This window comes from Protopterus annectens, chromosome 7.part0 (assembly GCF_019279795.1).
Source record: "Protopterus annectens isolate FY-2018-M chromosome 7.part0, PAN1.0, whole genome shotgun sequence".
Lineage (NCBI taxonomy): Eukaryota > Metazoa > Chordata > Ceratodontiformes > Protopteridae > Protopterus > Protopterus annectens.
Window position 1 is genome coordinate 1,212,758,166 of NC_056739.1, and position 24,618 is coordinate 1,212,782,783.

Consider the following 24,618-nt stretch of genomic DNA (forward strand, 5'->3'; position numbering starts at 1 on the left):
AGGATTTAGTTCATGTTTCTGAACAGGTGGGTAAGCATTCTTTGCAATGTGGTTTTGATGCTGTGCAGGCCTCTTCGAGGGTGGCTGCCACTGGTTCGGTCTTTTGCAGGCACGCCTGGTTGAGGGATCAGAATTTAGCTGAGCATGTGAAAACAAGGATTTTAGATGCTCCTTTACAATCTGATGTGTTGTTTGGTTCGCCTGTGGAAGCAGTTCTAAAGAAAATGGAAGACAAGGCTAAGTCTATGCAGACTGTTAAAGATTTTTGCAGGTTCAGCCTCCAAGTTTAGTAGAAATTGGCCTACCAAGGGGTGGACATATCCTGCTTATGATTCCCAGTCTAGGGGTAGGTCTAGACGTGGTAGAGGCAGAGCTCAAGGTTCTTTTAGGCCTAGAACAGGAGTTCACCTGCTCAGTCTTCTGGTGAGGGCAGGGGTCAGTCCTTTCGTAAACAGACCCAATGACCTGCCTTTTCAGCTGCCAGAATCTTCTCGTCTGGCAGCACCTTTGGGAGGAAGGTTGGCACTTTTCAAAGAAAACTGGAGTTTAATTACCCAAGACAGATGGGTATTGGATATCATTCACCACGGTTACAGGTTTTATTTCCATACCTTGCCTCCTTTCAAAGGCATGCCAGACATTCCTCCTCAACAAAGGAAAGAGGCTCACAAGCAAATTTCTCTGTTGCTCCAAATAGGGGCCATTCAGTCGGTTCCTGTGCCAGAAAGGGGCCTAGGATTTTATTCTCGCTTGTTCCTAGTACCAAAAAAGGGGAACACGTGGAGACCAATTTTGGATCTGTCTATCCTCAACACTTATCTGGACATTCCCAAGTTCAGAATGTTGACGTTACAACAGCTTTTACCTCTGCTGGGCAAAGATCACTGGATGGTAACTTTGGATCTCAAGGAAGCTTACCTTCATGTTCCTATCAGACTAATTTGCAGGAAGTATCTGCATTTTCGAGCTGGGAATTCTCATTATCAGTTCTCTGCGTTGCCCTTTGGCTTATCTACTGCGCCCAGAGTATTCACAAAGGTTCTGGCTCCAGTGATAGCTTTCTTCAGGCTAAAAGGAATACAAATCTATCCTTATTTGGACGATTGCCTGATTCTGGCTCAAGGAAGGGACGTGCTTCTTCAGCATTTGGAATATGTGATGATAGTGCTAAGATGCCTAGGGTATTCTGTGAACGAAATAAAGTCCAGTCTAGTACCCTCTCAAGACATGTGCTTTCTTGGTGTGAGACTGAATACAGCAACCCAGATGGCCTTTTTAACCCCGGACAAACAAAAGAATCTTTCTCTTTACTTCCATCAACTATCTCATCAGTCCGGGCTGACTGCAAGGACAGTCCTTCAAGCCTTAGGGTTCATGGCATCTTGTATTCTGGTACTTCCCAATGCCAAACTGCATATGAGGAAGCTACAATGGTATCTCAAAAATGTATGGACACAGCACTGCCAGGATTTGGACACTGTCATTCAAATAATACCTTGCATTCAAAAGGAATTTTTGTGGTGGGCTCAGGAATGTCACCTAAACAAGGGACTCTCTGTGACCCGGCCAGAGGCGAGTCAGATTCTAACGACAGATGCCTCAGACACAGCTTGGGGAGCTCATCTGAATGGAAAGTGGATACAAGACAAGTGGCCTGCCAGACTGCAGCATCTACATATCAACATGAAGGAGATGTTAGCAGTCCAGTTTGCATTACTGGCTTTCAAGGATTTACTTCTTCCAGGGCAGGTGTTGATTCTAACAGACAACACAACTGTCATGTGGTACATCAACAAACAAGGGGAACACATTCTTATCCTCTATGCAGGCAAGCAATGATTTTGTGGGAGACTGCGTTAAGCTTGCAACTGAATCTTCAAGCAAGGTTTCTGCCAGGAGCACAGAACTCCTTAGCAGATGTGTTAAGCAGGCAAATCATGGATCCCCACGAGTGGAAACTGGATCTTCATGTATTTCAAACATTGACAGTGTCATGGGGAACTCCAGACATAGATCTGTTCGCTTCTCCACTAAACCACCAGCTGCCAAAGTTTTGCACGAAAAGGTTTCATCACACAGCCTGGAAAGTGGATGCTCTTTCTTTCAGTTGGAAAAATCTTCATGTGTATGCCTTTCCACCTCTGCCTCTCCTCCCAAAGGTACTCCTAAAGGTCAGACAAGACAAGCCAAGGATGATTTTAATAGCTCCAGATTGGCCTCGGCAGCACTGGTACCCATTGCTGAGGAGTCTGGTAAGGAAGCCTCCATGGCCCTTACCTTTGATTCCACACCTATTGTCTCAGAAGGACGGGCATCTACTCAATGTCAAGCTTCACTCTCTTCATCTAACAGCCTGGCATATTCTGTTTTGAACCATAGCAGGTCTCCGCTTCCTCAACAAGTTTTGAATGTGATTATGGAAGCCAGAAGACCTAGTACAAGGAAAGTGTACGCAGGAAAATGGAAGAGATTTTTATTTTGGTGTGCAGCAAAGGATTTGGATGTTTCTGAGCCAAATTTGAGTGTGGCTCTTCAATATCTTACTGAGTTATTGGACAAAGGTTTGTCTTTCTCTTCCATTAAGATTCATGCTGCAGCAATTTCAGCTCACTATGATTGTGACCCACCATTGTTTTCTCATCCTTTGTTCAAGCAATTTCTTAGAGGGGCAAAGAATATAAGACCCCCCACGTAGAGCTCCTACTCCTGCTTGGGACCTCAATTTTGTGTTGGAGGAACTCACTCTACAACCTTTTGAGCCTGCAGCTACTGCTGAATTGAAATATTTGTCATGGAAGACTGCTTTTTTGTTAGCCATTACCTCTGCAAGAAGGGTGTCTGAATTGCAGGCCCTTATGGCGGTTGAGCCTTTCCTGATTTTTCATAAGGATAGGGTATCTTTACGTACTAATCCTTCCTTTATGCCTAAAGTGGTTTCTAGTGTGGCTTTAAACCAAACTATTCATTTGCCTATCTTTTATGCAAATCCCCAAAATAAGGGGGAAAAGATTTTGCACACTTTAGATGTACACAGGCAATTACGTTATTATTTAAGCAGGACTAAGGATTTTAGGCAGTCTCAGCAGTTGTTTGTTTCTTTTGCATTGAGTTCTCAGGGTAAGCCTGTGTCAAAACAAACTATTTCGAAGTGGATTGTTTTTTGCATTACTTTCTGTTACTCCCATCATGGCAAAGAGATTCCAGCTGGGATTAGGCCTCATTCCACTAGGGCTACGGCCACTTCAACAGCATTTCTAAGGGGGGTGGCAACTAAGGATATTTTGGAGGCAGCTACTTGGAGTTCAGTGCATACCTTCTCTAAGCATTACCACCTTCCTCTCTACTCTAAATCTAGGGCTGGTTTTGCCACTGCTATTTTACAGGGCATGTTGTCAGCTCCTGCTTCTTTGTGATTTGCCATCCTCCCTTACCTCTGCTTTGGGATTCTACCCAAGTGTCAGGACTGCAGCAATGTGAGATGAAGAACATAGTACAGTTTTGTACCTACCATAAATGTAGATGTTCGAAGATCCACATTGCTGCAGTCCAATTTACCCTCCCTCCTTCCCCTCTGTGTTTAGGGGTGGTTGTGTGGGTGGGATTGTACCTTTTTGTCTTTGTATATATTGTACATATATTTGGTACAGGGGTGTTTGGTGTGTTGTTGTTGTTTTTTGGTTTGGCCTCATCTTTTTAGGGTCTTCTGACATCTGGGGCAAGAAAAGACCGAGGAAATGACGTCGGTCATGCGCATTTGTACCCTGACGTCCTGACGTCAGACTAATGCGCCTTGACCGACGTCAGCCTTATACTTTGGTATTCGGGCCGACTGGGACAGCGGACTACCCAAGTGTCAGGACTGCAGCAATGTGGATCTTCGAACATCTACATTTATGGTAGGTACAAAACTGTACTTTGTGCATGACCTGAAAAATACACTTCTCTTTAATTCTGTTTCATTTTCTTTGTGTAATTTCTTTAGCTGAAAAAAGACATAGAGGCTGAGAAGGCAGGGATTGAGTTTGTACCTTACCAGCAACTTCAGGCAACAGTGTCTGCTCCTTCCTCGGAGGATAATCAGGGATTATCCCAATCAAACAGTTTTCAGTCTGAGAACAGTTCACAAACCATATGTGGAAGTCCTGTTGACAAAGCAGATAAGGAATTTGGACAGCAAACATTTGTGGAGGACACGAAGGAACCAAATTCTGACCATAATGGTGATTCTGATAGTTACACCAGCTGTGATGATGATGATGATGGTGATGAGGAGGAGGAGCTTGGTCCTAGCACCATCTCTGACAAAGTCAGACAGGTTAGCAGCATCACAGCATCCAGACGAGGGACTGAGATGACATTTATTGGTCTGCAGCTTGGTGAGGGGACCTCTACTCTTGTTGCAGAAAAGGTCACTGTGTCTCTGCAATGCAACAGGTAAGAAGCAGCAACTTTTCCAGCTATGTGAATAAAAATTATATATTTAATAAAACTATACAAAAATAAAACTTCTTATCAATTGACTGCGCATCTTCAAGCTGTTAAATGTCTTACTCCTTTGAACTAGTGGATGCTTAAATATGATAGCAGTAATGCAGTGATAGTATCAAAGAAAACTGCTCCAATTAAATATTAATTTCACTTAAGATAATAGCGATAAACTTACCTTACCCCTGGAATGTGTGCAATCCAATCTAATTATTGATATTTTTTAATTGTCTCCATCTAATATCTACTATATACACTGTTCAGGAATGACACATGCAATGGTTATAAGAAATGACCACAAGATCCAGCCTCAGAATGTTATGAGGCCACTGTATTGATGGTTTAGATAATTTTGCCTTTGCTATTTATATTTAAAAATGAAAAAAAAAACTTCTTTTAATTTAACATTCTTTCCCTAAAGAATTTGTGAATTTATTGAATGTAAATAAATCCCTCAGTCATATATTCATTGATCTTCATACTAATCACTGATGCAGTAACCTAAACAATATCAGTTATATCCTGCATAGCATATAACAGCTGGCCAGCTTCCCATGCTGAAGGTTACCATCTACATGCCCAAGGCATTAGTTACCTTAAGCTGAGCTGACAAAAAGACGAGTTTTAATGCCAAGTCCTACACAGCATTCCTGCTGCCGCTGAGAGCGATCCTTTACAGGCTTTCAAGGATTGACAGTTAATTTGTGCTTTTCCATTGCTGGGCAGATAAGTTCCATTTTTTGGGGAAATCTTCCACATATTATTTTAGTGTTATACTTTCCCCATGTAGAAAAGCAAAAGTATTTTTAAGGTAGGAACGTGTTTTTATTGACTGTTACACAACTTTACTGTACTTTTAAATAGGAGCGCATTTTTGTGTTTGTCAGTATAAAAGTTGATTTAAACATTGTAAAACCATTTTTTTCTCTAGAGAAATTGTGTTTAAATTAATTTTTGTAGCTGGTAAGTGTATTATAGTACTTTTTGCTATGTTTTATTGGGAAAAGTAACTTTATGCTACTTGTGAAATGTTATCCCCCTGGAAAGAAGCACCATGTTTGGCTTGATCATGCAGCAAACTACAGCTCCCACAGTCTGGTGGTCTTTCAACCACAGAAAGAAAAAGTTAACTAAACAACCTTTGCCACTACAGTAGGCTAGCAGTTTGCCTCAGCTGCAGGTGGGTGGCTTTCCTGTTGCCTAAGCTTGTTCCTCAGGCCATTCATCTCTTTCCCAGGTTCCATCTAGTGTTGCCCATACAGTCAGTATGTACTGGAAGTTAGCCATGTCAGTTGTAGCTGTTGGGGTCCCTTAGTGGGTAATGCAGAGTCACTTTTGTCAGTGTTAAGAGAAGGGCCAGGGAAGGTCCCCCTGCTTAACCAGAATGTTATGCCCACTTCTGGGGAAGATGCTGTCATTAAAAATTCTGTTTATCCTGATTTTTCTTGTCAAAAAGAAATGGAAAAACATATTCCTTCTCCTGCTCCAGTTTCAATGGACAGATGTGGTTTATTATGTCTGGCTCGGGATCCTGTATGGCTGTTGACCCTTCTTATCAGATGGTTTCTGGTAAGAGCAATTCCTTTTTCCTGAAGATATTCAAGAAATTGAATCTGGAGAAAGATGTGATGGGACAGATGCTGTTTTTTCTCCTTAGAAATCTGATTCAGACACAGAGGAGAACATGTTATTGGAATCTCCCTGTCAAGGATCTGTTTCTCCGAAGCTATTTCCAGAATGTGCCAGTGCTTTTAGGGGGGAGAACACAAGTTTCACAGTTCCTCAGAAAATACTATGAAATGTTACAACTGGAATTCCCAAAACTTATACTATGAAATGTTACAACTAGAATTCCCAAAACCTCTTGCCAACCCCCTCTGTGTTGTCAGCATTGAAGGATGTGTTTGTTGCAACTTGTGGTTTCCCTGATAGCCTGCCTACTGCACCTGAAAAGCAGATAAAAAATGTACAAAGTTCCTTAGTTTTTCATATGTCTATACTTTTGTCCCAGACTGGACCTACCAGCTGTAGCTTTAGTAAATCCAGCTGCTGCCCGTCATTTTGCAACTCTTATCCTTCCCCTTCAGACAAGGATTGTAAAGCATTTGAAAAGTGTTTCCTTTTGCAGCTTTAATTTTTAGCATTTTGAATTGTCAGGCTCATATGTAAGTTTATATATAAGTTTATTCTGTTTAATTGTCAAAGTATGAGGATTTATCTGCAGTTCCTTCCTATTAAGAAAAAATTGCTTTGTGTAATTTAGTTTCTTCTATTTTTCAGGTCACTACTTGTTGCTTAAAGTATGTCTTGACTCTGTAGGTACAACATCCAGAGTTTTTGCCCCTGGTACTGTGTTTTGGAGGTTTGCGTGACTGTGTTCTCAAAACCTCCAAGAGCATGTAAAAAAATGAAATTTCAAATTCATCTTTTTATAGAGATTGTTTTTGGTCCCTCTGCTGCAGAGGTCATCAAAAAATGTAATGAGAGGGGTAAGCTGATGAGGGCTGAAATATCTGAGATTCCCTTCTCTAAATTTTCCAAGGATTTTTCTGCTCCTTTATCCAGTTTTGGCAAGGAACAAAACACAGTCCTAGCAAAATGCTGGTAAGTAGACATTTAAAAAAAACAGTGGCATGTAGCTTCCAAAAAGAAAGTAGGAACCTTCCAGAACAAAGCACAGTCAAGTAAGTCTGACTATGTGAGAGATCTTGTTTCTACACTCTCACCCCGGCATTCCCTTATCCCTTTCAAAAAAGTATGAATCTCCGTTTCTGTCTCTCTGGTTACAGATCATTTCAGTCAAGTGGGTTATGAAACTGATTTGGCAGGGGTACAAATGGCAGCGGGAACAAGTCCCTTCTTTCCAAGGAATTTTTCCACATTCCAAAGACCAAGCCATTCTGTCCTACAGCACATGCTTTCTCAGGGGGTAATAGAAACAGTTCCCCTTCCCAGTGGGGATGAGTTTTTTTATTCAAGTGTTTCTGGTTGCAAAGAAAAAAGATGCCTGGAGGCCAGTTATGGACCCTTCTTTCCTAAACCAGTTTGTGATGGTGACAAAGTTCAAAACATTTCACTATATAATCTGTACCTCTTCCTTATTTGATTTAAAAGTTGCTTATCACATTAATTTCCATCCAGACTCCAGATGTTTCTTAATTTGATCCAGACACCTAAAACCTTATCAGTTCTCTTCCTTGCCCTTGGCAAGATTCCACATGAGAACGTACATTGGTATCGGAAATCTTTGGTCCCAGCATAGTTTATCTTTTCAGACCCCAGTACTGGGGTTTGTCAAATGGGAATGTTTTTGGTGGAGGCAATAAGGTATCCTTAAATCCAATTCCCCCCTTCTCTCTTCCTGTTCTAAAGCAGTCGGTCACAACAGACGTTTCAGACTTTGCTTGGGGAGCAGTTTCAGGAGGGATAAGAGAGCAGGTGGTGTGGAACACCAAGGACAGATGCAAGCAAGTAAATATCAAGGAGATAGCTTGTCCTTAGCAAGGCACTCAACTCTTTTAACCATCTTTGGTCCCTGGGACCTCTTCGAGGAGTTACAGACAATACCACGGTCATATGATACATCCGCAAACAAGCGGAAAACGGGTCCTACACCCTTTGCAGTCTAGTTATGTTAGCTTGGGATATAGTTTCATAGCATAATCTCACTATGCAGGCATCCTACATTCTGTCGGAGTAAAACTGTGCACCAGATAAGCTGAGCAGGACCAGACCAGACCCACATGAATGGATGCTAGATCAAGGGGGTCTTCCTAGACTTGAACCATCCCTGGGGAGCTCCTCAAGTAGACCTCTTTGTTCAGAGAGGAGGCAATCAACTGGCAAAATTCTGTTCCAGGACTCTGTGCAAGAAGGCCTTAGACAGATGCCTTTCCTTTTCTTTGGACAGGAATGTTCTTGTATGCCTTTCCACTAACATCCAGGATACTTTTGATGATTCAGAAGGAATCCCACAAAATAATTGTGGTGACTCCCTTCTGGCATAGGCAACCGTGGTAATCCCTTCTTTTGAAAATGGACAGGAGCAATTACCACAAGCTTCCTCACAGAGTGGATTTACTCACATGAGAACAGGGATGTTTGATGCATCCTGACATCGGTCATCTTCAACTGACTGCTGTATGATAGGGTCTTAATTCCTTTTAGGCACCTGTTTTCTGAGGATGTGTAGTAGGTATTAATGGAGGCAAGAAAACCTTCTACTGGAAAGTAATATACTAACAAATGGAAAAGGATTTCTAGTGGATGCCAACAACATAACCACCGATTCAGGGCCAGTTGTTCTCTGGTTTCATAATATTTTCTCTCCTATGACCTTTCTTATTCCTTTATCAAGGTTCATTTATTGACCTTTTCAGCATGTCTGCCCACAGATCTTCCTTTTTCAAGCCAGTCTCGTGTCCAAATGTTCTTGAAATGGGTTTTTGCATAAGAGGCCTCCAAGTAAACCTGTGGCCTGTCCTTTGGATCTTGGTTTTGTGTTAGAGAAGCTAACACTTTCTCCATTTGAACCAGCTAATCTGTCTGACGTGAGGTTCTTAACATGGAAAACAGTTTTACTGATTGCTCTGACCTCTGCAAGAGGGTGTACGAGTTGCATTCTCCTATGGTGAGTAAACTCTACTTCATTTTCCATAGGGACAGGGTTTCTTTGAACATTATTCCTTCTTTTATGCCTAAAGTGGTATTGGAGTTTAATTTAAGCCAAACTGTCCATCTCCCAATTTTCTTCCCTGAACCTAAAAATGAGGGAGAAAGGCTACTCCATACCTTGGATGTCCACAGACAACTGTGGTACTATCTTGACAGAACAAAATTTTTCAGATGTTCGCATCAATTGTTAATTTCAGTTTAAGGTAAGAAGAGTGGACAACCTGTATCAAAAAAGACTATTTGCAAATAGTCGTCTGAGGCTATTACCTTTTGTTAAACTCACTATGACAAATCTATTCAGGCAGGGTCAAGGCCCACTCTACCAGGGCCTTGGCTTTATATATGGCTTTTTGGAAAGAGTTGGATTCTGTAACCGCTGCACTACAGTAGCCATCCCAATAGTGTAATTTCTTGCCTATTTTTAGCTGGCCTAATCTTGACCATGATTAAAAAATGTATTGTCATGGACCAATCTCCTGTGCTCTTTTCTCCAGCAGTGGGAAATCACAGTTGACAGCATTGTCTTTTAATAATGCGGTTTCAAAATAAATTAAAAAAAAAAAAAAGTTCCAAATCTCCTTGACCTGATGGCATATTATGGAAGTTGCCAAATTCACTTTCAAGCTAATTCATGTCTCTCTTCATTTATCAAAGTGCTGCAATCATCTTTCATTTTAACTGTTGTCTTCATATCTAAAGCTTGCAAGAATTTGGCTTTGTATGCATAACTAATTATTCCTTTAAGTACTGGAGACTCACTTCTATCTTTTATTTTGCATTCTTCCACTAAGAAGTATAAACAATAAGGTTCATAATTTTCATGCCATGTTAGCTACCCATTCCCCAGACATTATGTGCCTATCAGTAACATGGCTCAAACCAGCCACTAAGGACAAAGAAATTCTTCCCCCTGGATATAACACCCTTAGGGCCGATCGGATTAACAAAAAGGGAGGGGGGTTAGCTGTAATGTTCAAGAATACACTAAACATCGTCACTAATCCCATCCAACCCCCCAAAATCTCTAATATAGAACTTATTTCCCTAAAGATTTGCCTAAATACCCAAAAATACATTAATCTCATTGTAATTTATATTCCACCAGGAAATAATTCAGAAAACCTTGAGCAATTGCTCAGCTGGCTAGCCTCCAATTGCCCTCAAGAAACCATAGTACTAGGAGATTTCAACATCGACTGGTCCCTCTGCTCTGCACTCACAAACCCCCTCTCTATTAACTTACATGGTTTCTCCCAAAATATTTCATCTCCGACCAGAATTGGCAACGCTCAACAAAAAGAGAACATCATTGACTGGATTCTTACCAATAAAGACACACATAACTACACCACGGGGACCCTTCCCAATGACCTCAGCGACCACCTTATTACCTATATTCTAAAACACAAGTGCCCACCTACTAACCCTCCCTCATATAGACTTGTTAGAAACAAGAAGAAATTTGTCCCAAAACTTTTCCTTGCTGAACTCAAATCCTGTAATTGGTCCACCCTAAAAACTCTACCACTTGAAGAGAGCGTGGCACACTTTAATAGCACTTTCCTGGAGATACTTGACTCTCACGCCCCAAACCGACTAATCAGAACTAAGGAAAGGTTAGCACCTTGGCTTACTAGCGAAACCAAAACTAAAATTAAACTTCGAAACCAGGCCTGGGATAAATGGAGAGCGACCAAAACCCCTCTAGATCGCATCAAGTTTCAACAGCTTAGAAACATAACTAAAGCAGCCACTACCCAAGATAAAAAACAATATTTTTGTCACCTCCAGGATAAACACCAGAATAACCCAAAGAAATTCTGGGCTGGATTTAATAAGCTCCTCCGTCTGGGTAAATCTACTACCCCCACTCCTGAGAAACTCATTGGGAAAGAACCAGAAAAAATAGCCAATGCTTTTAACTCTTTTTTTATCGAGACCATCCAGTCTCTAGCCAGTCAGCTTACTACTACCTCCTCATCGGTTACCCATACTAAAGACTCAGTCCACCATACCTTTAACCTACAACCTGTACCTACCTCCTATATATGCACCCTCCTGAAAAAACTCAAACCAACCACCTTAGCTGCCGACCAGCTCCCTGCGGAATACCTTCAAATAGCATCAGACGCCATTGCCTATCCCATCTCAATCTTGATTAACAGAACTATAACTGAAACTACCATTCCCTCTATTTGGAAAATCTCATATATCATCCCTCTTCATAAAGGAGGGACCTCCACGGAAACATCCAACTACCGTCCCATAGCAGTATTGTCTCCAATAGCTAAAGTCATGGAACGGTGTGTTCATAAACAGCTCTTACACTACCTCAACCTTAACAGTCTTCTGTCCCCAACCCAGCATGGCTTTCGCCCCCATCACAGTACAACCACTGCCCTGCTCTCCTTTGTTGACTCAGTCAATAACAACCGTAACAAGAAATTAATTTCCTGTGCTCTCTTCCTTGATCTATCAAAGGCCTTTGACATGGTCAATCATCAGCATCTGCTTCATACCCTGGAAACCCTATATCTCGACATCCCAACCATAAACTGGTTTAAGGCCTATCTCTCTTGCAGGCAACAAGCCGTCCGATGGCAAACAAGCTATCCGACCTACTTCCTAACACCATCGGCGTTCCTCAGGGCTCTATACTTGGTCCTCTTCTTTTCTCAGTCTTCATAAATGATCTTCACTCAATCATCCCCAAATCTACATGCATCCAATATGCAGACAACTCCACCTTGATCTGTTCTGACGTCTTCCTCCCGTAACTTCAAGCAATCACCCAAAACTGTTTTACTTTAGTGGAAAAATGGTTCTCTAAACTGCAACTCATCCTTAATCCTACTAAAACCAAATTATTACTTTTTTTTCCCTCTGCATCTACTCCTCTAGGAAAAGAACCTCTGAATGAGGACAACACGTTCCACGTGGAATCTACAAATGGTACCATCATAATCCCAGTCTCTCATACCAAACTACTAGGTGTGACTATTGATAACAAGCTTAAATTTGATATACACATTAACCAAACCATTAAATCCGTAAACAAGAAACTTGGATCTATGTACAGAATAAAAAATTTCCTAACCCCTCATACCAAACTAACTATTGCTCGCACTCATCTCCTCTCCACCCTCCTTTATGCCTCCCCAATACTGTCGTTCCTCAATAAGCGTGAACTCAATAAACTATCTGTTGCCTATAATCATATAGCCAGATTTATAACAGGAACACCGTATCGTACTTACCACTGCCTCAACCTAAATACCCTTGGCTGGCTAGAACTCCCCAATCTTCTCAAACTCAACCAACTTACTGAAGCTTTTAAAATAATCAACCAACCGGACAGAACCCCCTCTCTGAGCAATATCCTGACCTCCTACTCCAACCTAAAATCCCTCAGGTCAGCTAATAGTGTCCAGGTACTAACCATTAAATCTAATAACTCTGGAGGCGATGCTCTCTATGCCAATTCCATTGGAAAGCTATGGAATTCCCTACCCAATAGCCTAAGACTAATGACCTCGATTAATCAATTCAAAAATCACCTCAAAGAATTTTTTAAGTCTCATTGGTCATGCCCATGTCCTAAACCAGACTAGTCTCTGTAGTATATACCCTATCCCAGAGATATCAACCTACCCCCTCGGCTTCAATTTGTAGCCATCCTTAGGATTATCTATACAATATTCTGATTGTTATTTTTACAAATATGTTATACCAATGTCTTTTTCTGTTGTCTTTATGTAATGCTACTCTATACCATTTGTAAATGTATATTGTATTCTCTTATGTGTGGAGCTTTTCTCCCCGGGCCTCTACTGAAAATGGACATGTATCCAGCTAGACTAGCCCGGTCAACAAATGTAAAATAAATAATAATAAATAATAAAATAATAAATAATTGGGGGTAAAGCATTCAGAAGCTCTATCCTTCCCAGAGATCCAGCTGCATCAGTCACCCCTTCATGCTCAAGTCTTAAAAATATTTTGGTAAGTCAGACCTCTTCTGGGTCTGTAACCACTTCACCCAACTGGATCCAACTTTAAACTGCTTTGTTTTCCTTTCTTACCATATTTTAATCCAATCCCTTATTACAAACCTGTCTGATTCTTTCTAATAAGAATCAACCATACTGAACTAGCATTTTGCTAATTTTTTAAGAGTATAGTGCAGTGTCACCGGTGTCTGCTTTATCATGCAGGGAAGCTCATTTCTGCTAGTATAATACTCCCTTAATGAAAAATCTTTCAAAACTTTCAGTATTTCTAGTAGTTCTACTAATCTTTCCCATTTAATGTGATATTAAAGGACTGGAATAATCCACAAATTTAAGCTGCTCATTTTCATAATATAATATTAGGTCAGATGCATACAGACCTCCTTATTTTTGACAGCATCTTCATATTCTAGGAAATATGGTCATTTCTTCATCCCACACAGTTTGTCTTTGTATTAGCTACCCTCAACAAATTAACTAAACTGTCCACTGGCATTGCTTGAAAAGTCTACAATGGATTGCGGGGGGGGGGGGGGGGTAATATCAGATCCACCACTAATACAACTTTTTTCCATCTGCAAAATTCATTCTTTAACCTTTTTTTCAGTTCCCCAGAAGTCTTTTTATTAGAATCTTCACAATTGTATCCTGACCATGTTACCAGATATTTTATATTTTATATGCTGCTGCTTCTATAGAAAGTTGTACATCACCAGTAAAACAGTTTATAATTCACAGGTGTCTGTGTGTGTGTGTCTGTGTGTGTGTGTCTGTGTGTGTGTGTCTGTGTGTGTGTGTCTGTGTGTGTGTGTCTGTGTGTGTGTGTCTGTGTGTGTGTGTCTGTGTGTGTGTGTCTGTGTGTGTGTGTCTGTGTGTGTGTGTCTGTGTGTGTGTGTCTGTGTGTGTGTCTGTCTGTGTGTGTGTGTGTGTCTGTCTGTGTGTGTGTGTGTCTGTCTGTGTGTGTGTCTGTCTGTGTGTCTGTCTGTGTGTCTGTGTGTCTGTGTGTGTCTGTGTGTGTCTGTCTGTGGGTGTCTGTCTGTGTGTGGGTGTCTGTGTGTGGGTGTCTGTGTGTGGGTGTCTGTGTGTGGGTGTCTGTGTGTGTGTGTCTGTGTGTGTGTGTGTCTGTGTGTGTGTGTCTGTGTGTGTGTGTCTGTGTGTGTGTGTCTGTGTGTGTGTGTCTGTGTGTGTGTGTCTGTGTGTGTGTGTGTGTGTGTGTGTGTGTCTGTGTGTGTCTCTCTCTCTGTGTGTGTCTCTGTCTCTGTGTGTCTGTGTCTCTGTCTCTGTGTGTCTGTGTCTCTGTCTCTGTGTGTCTGTGTCTCTGTCTCTGTGTGTCTGTGTTATAACCTAAAAATGTTCCATATCTATCCAGTAATTTGAATAACCCGTTAGTATTTCTCTTGGACTTAAATATATCAAAACATCATAGGCAAAGAAAGACATAATCATCTTCTGCCATACTCAATGGAATGCTTAATCATTGCTGCTAAGGGTTCAAAGTATGAAGCAAACAGGACAAGAAACAAATAACACACTTCTGCTGTTCCTCTTGAAAGTTTATATGGCAATGGTATGTGTGTATGTATCCATGTTTTAGATACTGAAGCTTTGCGTATAAAGTCCTGAAATTCTACAAGCAACTAACTTTTGCAAGGTATTGTCATGCATAACACACAAGGCTGACAGAATGTGGTCCTGATATCTCTCAACTGTACAGATGTTTGCAGAATGTCCAGATTTATGCTTCATATTTTTGGTCCGTTTTTTTTTTTGTAAAATTGTGGTTTTCTGGCAGATTAGTGGCAAAATGTTAGACTGTTTATTCCCCCATTCCAACTTGACATATTGTCCTACTTTTTGCATCATCTCTAAGGGATATCCTCTCTCTTGAAACAAATGTGTAATAAAAGTTACTTCTTCTACCATGTCGATATAATGTGAGGTCATCCATGCAGCCCGTATGTATTGTCCCTTAAATATATTGTACTTGATTTTTTTCGGATGGCAACTCCGATATTCTAAATAATCGTTAGAAAAAGTGCTCTCCCGATGTATATGGGATTTTATTTTCCCTCCATGTCTATAAATAAATGTGTCTAAGTAAGGCAAACCTACTTGACTATAGGCATGAGTAAATTTAAAAAATGTACTACTTTTATTAATGAAATCGATAAACATGTGTAGATTCTCTATACTATCATCCCATAGAATATAAATGTCATCTAGGAATCTAGAATAATGCTTAATTCTCTTGAAATATTCACTGGGAAACAAGATTGCATCCTCCCAGTCTAACATAACCAAATTTGCAAAGATGGATACGCAAGCTGCACCCATTGCCACTCCCCTAATTTGACGGAAATGTTCACCTTCATAATAAATAAAGTTGTTGTCTAATACAATGGACATGCATTCCATTATCAAACAAAACCTCGATTTGTGTTTAAGATGGGTCGCAATATTAAATGGTACCTGGAGAGATATAATCAGATAACATCAACAACAAAGAATTACAAAGACAAAAGGAAACATGCTACAAAAATGTGGGATGTGTAACCAATGTGCATACATCTTAGAAACAGCCAATATAATAATTGAAAATGCTGTTCACATAAAGGTGAAATTCAAAAATGGTAACTGTAACACCAAAATGCTTATATATTTGGCTAAGTGCCCTGCATGATTTTACATAGGTAAAACCGAAAGATGTTGTAGAAAACGCATATATGACCACATTTACAGTATAAGAAGGAAATATACTACTAATGCATTATATCGGCACATAGAAAAGATCGGAGAAACCCATGAATTCAGGTTTGCCATATTGGAAATTATCCACTTAGACCCTTGAGGGTGTGACTATAAAACTATGTTAGGGTTCAAGGAAACTTGGTGGCAACTATATTTAGACGCCGTGAACCCACCAGGACTCAATAATTTTTATTTCTTGCAAATCCATTCTGGAGATGCAATAGATTCACATTGTATATATATTTGTCCAGCAGTGTACCATATGTTTAAACACATTTAAGGATTTTTAGTTTTTTAAGCATGTTTTAGGATTTTTTATAACACCATAGCTATAGTATATTTAATATTCAATAGATTACAGGGGTGTTTTAAGTAGGGAACACACCTAGAAAGACAAACAACTTATTTAGAGTTAGACCCTATAGCTATGTATACACAGGATAATATATTTATTGTATGTTATATGTCTTGGTGATTCCAGCAATTTTTTTATTTGTGGGATGATTTTGCATATTATGAAATGTACCAGCGACAAATTCAGTATCTTATATGAATTGTTACACTAGTGATACTGTGAACTTGTTTAATGAAGTAGATGTGTACCTAAAGAGATGATCAGTATTAGTTGTTTTGTAGGAAGTATGTGTACACAGTGTTTTACATACAGTATATTATTTACAATGGAGAGTATAATATGTATACGGCTTTAAATGCTGGTTCTTTTTGGCACCAATTTTTAAATATAAGGAGCTTTGTTTGTTTCTAAAGTGTTCTGAAGAAGCTCACATTTTAGTGGGTGAAAGCGCTCAACACAGTTTTTATGTTCTAGTTTCTCTTGTAATAAATCCATTTTTTACAAACAAGAAGAGGTAGCGTGCACTTATTGGTGACACCGTGTTTGCATACAGTGAAGTTAGAAAATGACAGACATTTGAGTTTTAGACTTCATACCCTTCAGAAAATTCATGCTAATGCAAAACCTGTTCATCTATCAACTTTCTAAGTTTGTAAGAGCAATATTTAAAAATTGACCCCATTTTCGAGCCTTTGTCCACTTTTATGTATGGCTTTGTCCAGATTTCTTGCTCCACGAGGTTGAAGAGGTATGGTGGTCATGTTTAACAGGAACAAAGTATGGAGAAAAGTTTTCATTTTAAATGAAAGAGCTATGCATGGTGAGTAAGAATTTATATTTGTAAGTGTTGGGAATTTGTCATTGGAGCAAAGGCAGACAATGTTGAAGTATTTCCAGGTGAAAATGCATGGTATAGTCTCTTTCGCAAAGTTAAGATGGACTCCATTTGTTCTTAATGTGCTTTACAAGAGGTGCTCATGTCTTGACACGTATTTGGAAATGGTAGTACCATTTTTTCATTTGCTCTTATTGGATTGGAATGCTGATGGAGACGAATGCAAGTTAAGCTACTAAGCAGTGACATTTAATGGGTTGAAAACTGCTTTATAAATTATGATATGGGGTGAATACATGCATTGGTAGGTTTTAACAGTGGAACAAGTAATGGATTCAAGCAAAAAAAAAAAAAGTAATGGATGAAAAGTGAAAGATGAAAATTATATCAGAATATATATAAGTTGTTGAAAGGTGACAGTAGAATGTAAATGAGATGGGTTAATGTCAGAGAAGGTGTTGTGAAATGCTATGAAGGTAATTTTATTAGAAATTTGTGGTATGGGATGAGAGGTAGCGAAGCATGTATTGTCTTGGCTAGTGTTTATGGATAATGTTGCCTGTTTAGCAGGTCAAGGGCGCTAGAAAAGTAGGCTTGAAACACTGCAAATGACATGGTGGTAAGTGAAGTAACCAACACTTTCAATTACTCTATCCAATGTTTCAAATATACAAAAACTGAAAATGAAAAACTGTAAATAGTGTGAGGAAGTTCTGTGTGGAAATGAAGTTTATCCAAGTTTCATCTGAGGGTGTTATGGATATGATAAACAAGTATGCTGAAAAGGTGATCACTTGAATGGGGAATTTATACACGTAACTTGTATTTATTTGTTTATGTAATGTTGACCAGTTTACTTTCACTGGGCCATTGTCCTCGTTACAGGGAAGACCTGAGGTAGTGGTCATACTGACTCCGGGAAACGTGGCCAATGAACAGGGAAACAACTTCTACTCTTTTCTATAGGTGCCATAGAAACTTTTACATCCAAATCAGGTTAAGGGGCCCATACTTTTAACATCTCAAATGAAGGCACATGCAGGATGCCAACACTTCGGTTGTGCTGCACTGCAATGCCAGTGTTGAGAAACTGAAAACAGAAGGGACTGGAAATACTTTTTATTCAGTTTTGTGAATGTCATGTTATATGGAGAAATTATATCTGTGTGTAAAAAAATGTTTTAAGTTGCAACAAAATTAAAAATATTTGTTCACAGAGGACTGTAATTTCCTTCTTGTTAACCCCATCACTTTTTTCACATAATACAGTTTTTGACAATACTGATAAAACATGTCTGCTGTCATTACAGCGCCCATACTAAAATTTGTCTGTCCTGTTTTAAAGTCCAGAAGTAATTGTTTGAGATGACATTGCTTCATCCATACTCAGTATTTGCTGATGTTCTGGGTAATAATTAAAATGGTGGTCCTTTAAAGATTTCTGCATAGTCGTATGTTTAATCCAAATGCTGTTGTACTTGTTGCTTAACCTTTTCAGTGTCTCCCTGACTGATAAATCACCTTTAGAAAGTTTACTTTGGAAGTCTGCCAGACCTTATTTATGTCAAAATGTCTTTGTTATCCTGTATTAATGGGCTAGTATGACTTTTTTTAAGCTTTGGTCACCTTTCTTTGCTGGCTCTGTCTCATCTCTTGTAATTCATTCTCAGTTGCTTGTTTACCCCAGACATTAAACACATCTTGCTTGAGGTAATTTGTTTTAACCTTCAGTGTTTCTCCAAATAAGAAGGAATTGATTCATGCAGTTTGCATTCTATAGCAGTATGATCTAATGCTAGTGTTATCTTTATCGTCTTGACTAAATAAACCTATTCTTTCCTGTTTGATAATCCTATCAGATTGGCACAACTGCCTACCTATCTGTCTAAATGTGAGACTCTAATTGTGATGTACCTGTCACCCCAGTCCAGTCTCGGAGTTAAATTTCTATCCTGTGTTGAAAAAACAGGCATTTCTGTTGTCATTTTCTGGCAATCGTTGTGCATCATAGTGGGATGTAGATAATTTCCAGCATTAAACCCCTTTCACTCAGCATGACTTTGGACATCCCTTATGTTTGCCAGAGCCTAGAGGCAACTTCTGATGACCAGGAACATAACCCCTCATCTCCTCACATCATAAACTGTAGATGCTAGCCTTTGTAACCTGTAACATTTTATAATGCATTGCATTTTTAGCTTGTCCAAATGAGTGTCTTGCATTTTGTCAACTGGTGGTGTCAACTTCTGTCATATTCTTTTTCAACCCATTAACATTCCCTTTTATAAAACTCATCCATTCTTTTTAAGCAGTTTTTTTTTCTAACAGTCATCTTAATGTAATCATAAGAACAAGTTGTGTCTTTTGGCTTTTCTCGGTTAGGAGTCGCCACAGCGGAACTCTGGTCCGCTAATGATTGGCAGTAGATTTTTACTTGCCGAGTTGCCGGCCCTGATGCACAACCTTCAACAAAGGTACGTCCATTCATGCATGTCTCCACACAAGACGCATGCTTGCATTATAGTATTGCAATATTTCTATATACACAATCTGTCTGTCTAGTTGTGATTGCAACAGAACAGCAATGTAATAATCTCTAAGACACCCATAAAAAACTCAATTAACAAACAAGAAAACAAAAACGTCTGCTATTAACATATTAATAAAACAAACTAGTTATATGAATACCAAATGTATTAAACTGTTCCAACATGTCTGGCAGATCCTTGCTTGTTTTGCCCATAGATAAAAAGGAAGAAGATGAAACATTCTCTTCCTCACTAGGTGTCCCCTGTAGTCGCACTACAATCTTTCCAGATGACTCCCATCTTCTGTTTAAGTTGAAACTTAGTTGTATACTGATTTTACAGTTGCAGTTGTATATATTTTTCTTGTTTGCTAAGGTAGTCTTGGCGTTACCAAATGTGACATTATAGTAGTGACTTGTAAATCAATATTCATTACATGCCATATACTTTACTTCTATTAATGCTTTGGTAGGTTTATTAAAAGTTCAGATACTTCATCATAAGTTTAGATCATAAATTTGCAGTATGTCTGGCATTCCAGTACTAGTTTTCCTTATTTTGCTGCCGGAACTCTTCTTTATTCATTTTATTCATGAATCTCTGAAATGCCCTTTTTTTTTTTAAACACTAGAAACATCTAACATCAGGTGTGACTCAGGCATTCTTTCATTTATATAAATGAAAAACATTAAACCTTGCAAACTGTGCCAACACAGAACACAACTGTAGCTGCAAATATTATACATCCACTTTTAATGTATCCAGTCATTGTCGGTCAACCATTGCATAGCTCATTCAGATCCTGCCTTCTTTTAAACATTGCTCCTCCTCTGCATGTAGCTGTTCCACATTTTCCATTTTTTTCCTGTGCAATTTACTCCTACCCTTTTCTTAAGACCCCAATTCCAGTTGTTTTATCTCCGTTACTATCTTTGTTAATTCTAGTAAAGTTGGTTTAGACCTTGATTTCTGTTTTCTAGTTGCTTTTTTGGCAGCCACCATAATTAGACTTAGCAAGGCCTTACTATGTCTAGGCAATTCCAGCTGTGTATCATAGCCTAAAAAAACATTTCCCTAGTCACTCCAATTTGCTCACTCAGCATCTCTGACAGGGAAGTCTGCAGGGAATCCTTAAAGTCAGCTAACTCATTACACTTGCAGAAAATATGTTCCCAGGTATTTTGTTCCCCATTACATTTCCAACATTTGCTGTCTGCCTGAGGAAGGATTCTTTGGAGCCTGCTTGCAGTATAAAAATGTCGGTGTAAACACTTCCAGGCAAAGATCCTAAATCTTATAGATTTTGTTGCATATTTGAGACGTACATATATCCCCCCATTGTTTCTTTGTGAATTGCTTATCCAATTTCTCTTCCCAATTCTTCCTAACCTCCTCTTATTGACTCTTGGTTATCATGCAATGTTTTATATGCTCTACTGTTTATTCCTTTCCTAACAGCCACTTCTGTTCTAGATTTTTAAGAACTCGACCAGTGCTGGTCTTTCGTTTAGGACCTCCTATCGCTTTCTCTTTGCCTCTACTCTGAAATCAATCCTTGATATGGAAGGAAATCTCTAACCTGCAGTCCAAATAAGTTATTAGCATCTTCCCAGTCTATTGCCTTCCCCCCTCTAGTTATTTGCTTCCGATCTCTGCAATGCTTTTAGTTTATACAATGCTTGTTATGGTGTCTGCTTTTTCCTACTTGCTATTCCTGTTTACCTTCCAGTTGGCTGTTTGATCTAGTCTCTCCATTTTTTTTCTTTTGGACCTTGTCCAATGACTACTGTACTTGCACCCAGTTGCCCAATTTGTTCCCTGAAGGAATGGGAGCTGGGCATTCCCAGTCTTTGCAAAACCCTATAGCCCATTCATTCTGGCCAAGTGTCCCAGTTAGCCCTCTGTTCCCTAGGGCAAGAGTTTGGTGTTACTGTGCAAGTTTGCTGTTACAGTGGAACAACCTGCACTCTATCCCTCGGGACACCTCTTCAGCAGCTCTTCTGAGCTCCACTGTTTCTGTCAGTCAAGGGAAAGCATGCTTCTACATGCTGAATTTCCATTGGCTTATGAATGCAAATGCAGTCTGCACAGACTTGAGTAGGCTCAAATTCCACTGGGTTTAACACCTAATGCTCCTGCTAGATGTTACCCATGTGATGAGCCAGAACTCTCTCACTTCCTTCATGATGGAAGATTCAGCAGCAGCTGCTCACTCCCATTTTTCCCAGCCAGCTAATACAGGCATCTAAGCTGCTAACTGAACTTGCCACCTTCATGGTAGTTGGGCATTTATCCCTTCATGCCACTGAGCTGGCTTTACATTTTGTGTGTTTTTCATATTTTCATACTGTTGCATAACGGTCAGTGCTGCTTGCAAGTTTAGAAAAATACTGAAACCATGTGGGAAGTCACCTAAAAGGCTGCTGGATAAAATGTACAAAATTTTATTTATTTATTTATTTTTTACTATACATTCTTCCATGAAGACCAAAAATTGTGCCCTTTGTCTAAGAGTGTGTGCACTGTTTTGTTATGCTTACCTCCCTCCCCCTTGTTTACGTTGTCATTAAAGCAATGAGATTTGGGCTTTCCCCGTAAAAGTCTCAAAAGGTGCTAATATGTCTGTCTTGCCTTGCTTGTGTATCTGAGCCAGGTACAAGCGGTCTGTGTGTGATCTCTCCATCTTTATATGACATGTATGGAGTCAGTTTCACTTATTTATAGTGTCTGACACAAGGCCTTGCAGTCCTACTGCTTATCTTTTTTCTGGCACACCAGCAGTTCACACATGTTTTTCCTCTGTATGCTTGTGATCCACCTACTTCTCCTTAAGCAGACTTAGTTCACATACCAAATAGACACTGTTATTCAAATTCTTTATATTCTTTTTGCATTTCCAGCACCCTCTTATGAATTTAGAGCCATCATCTTCTCTGTATTTTGTTTCCTTGGCCTCTGCAGGGCAACTCCTCATTTAAGTAGTTCCTTCTTCAAACACTGCATAAGTGTTTGACAAGTCTGTTTATCTTGACATATTTGCTGGCATTTCATCTTGGAGGCCCTCTCCGTATGCCTTTTCCTTAATGCCATTAACTATGGTTTCTACAGACATTTTCATCAATTGTACCAGCTTTCTTCCTTTAACAAACTTCTTAAATGTCTTGTAAACCCCAGCCATCTATGATGATATTTTCCCCTCAAGTATAATGCTCAGCTGCAGCCAACATTGACACTTTTTTTTATCATTTTAAAATTCTTTTAGAATAAAAATCAGTACATTGAGTGAGGAACATACCTAACTAACTCCTTTAGCACCATTAACAGAATTTCTGTTTCAGAGTCAGTGTTGGTAGATGTGCAGACAAGAGAGACAAGATCTTTCTTCCCATTTTAGGAGTTTTGCAAATCTGGAACTGGTTGTAAGAAAGACAAGTCTGGATTCATCATCTTCTTTCGGCTGTTCCTGTTAGGGGTCGCCACAGCGGATCAACTGTTTCCATTTCTTTCTGTCCTCTGCATCATGCTCTTTCACACCAACCGCCTGCATGTCCTCTCTCACCACATCCATAAACCTTATCTTAGGCCTTCCTCTTTTCCTCTTAACTGGCAGCTCCATCATTAGCATCCTTTTCCCAATATACCCAGCATCCCTCCTCAGCACATGTCCAAACCAACACAATCTCGCTTCTCTTGCTTTGTCTCCAATCTGTCCAACCTGAGCTGACCCTCTAATATACTGATTCCTAATCCTGTCCATCCTGGTCACACCCAGTGCAAATCTTAACATCTTTAACTCTGCCACATCCAGCTCTGACTCCTGCCTTTTTGTCAATGCCACCATCTCCAACCCATATAACATAGCTGGTCTCACTACCCTCTTGTAGACCTTCCCTTTCACTCTTACTGGTACCCGTCTGTCACAAATCACTCCTGACACTCTTCTCCACCCATTCCATCCTGCCTGTACTCTCTTCTTCACCGCTCTCCCTCACTCACCATTACTCTGAACTGTTGATCCCAAGTACTTAAACTCATCCACCTTTACCAACTCTACTCCCTGCATCCTCACCATTCCTCTACCCTCCCCCTGATTTACACACATATATTCTGTTTTAGCCATGCTGACCTTCATTCCTCTCCTCTCTAAAGCATATCTCCACCTCTCCAGGGTCTCCTCAACCTGGTCCCTACTATCACTACATATCACTATGTCATCTGCAAACATCATAGTCCACGGGGCCTCCTGTCTGATCTCATCTGTCAACCTGTCCATCACCACTGCAAATAAGAAGGGGCTCAGAGCTGATCCTTGATGTAACCCTACCTCCACCTTAAATGTATCTGTCACTCCCACCGCAGTCCTCACCAATGTCACACTACCCTCATAAATATCCTGTACCACTCTTACATACTTCTCTGCCACTCCCGACTTCCTCATACAATACCACAACTCCTCTCTAGGCACCCTGTCATATGCTTTCTCTAAGTCCACAAAGACACAATGCAACTCCTTCTGACCTTCTCTGTATTTCTCCAACACTCTCAGAGCAAACATTGCATCTGTAGTGCAATTTTGTGGCATGAAACCATACTGCTGATCACTAATCATCACCTCCCTTCTTAACCTAGCTTCCACTACTCTTTTCCCATAACTTCAAGCTGTGATTGATCAATTTTATCCCTCTGTAGTTGCTGCAGCTCTGCACATCACCCTTATTCTTAAAGATAGGTACCAAAACACTTTTTCTCCACTCCTCCGGCATCCTCTGACATTCCAAACTTTTACTAAACAATCTGGTTAAAAATTCTACTGCCATTTCTCCTAAGCACCTCCATGCTTCCACTGGTATATCATCTGGGCCAACAGCCTTTCCGTTCTTCATCCTCTTCAAAGCTGTCCTTACTTCCTCCTTGCTAATGTGTTTCACTTCCTGATTCACTATCCCCACATCATCCAACCTTCTGTCTCTTTTATTTTCTTCA

General features: G+C 39.9%; 1 protein-coding gene across 1 annotated transcript in view; it reads left to right on the top strand.

The window, feature by feature from the left end:
• The window catches only part of LOC122806979, a 388,827-nt gene that overhangs the window by 131,796 nt on the left and 232,413 nt on the right, over positions 1-24,618 (top strand). The window contains exon 6 of the mRNA XM_044077841.1: positions 3,983-4,434. Coding sequence (XP_043933776.1) covers positions 3,983-4,434 — 452 coding nt within the window. The remainder of the gene's footprint in view (positions 1-3,982; positions 4,435-24,618) is intronic.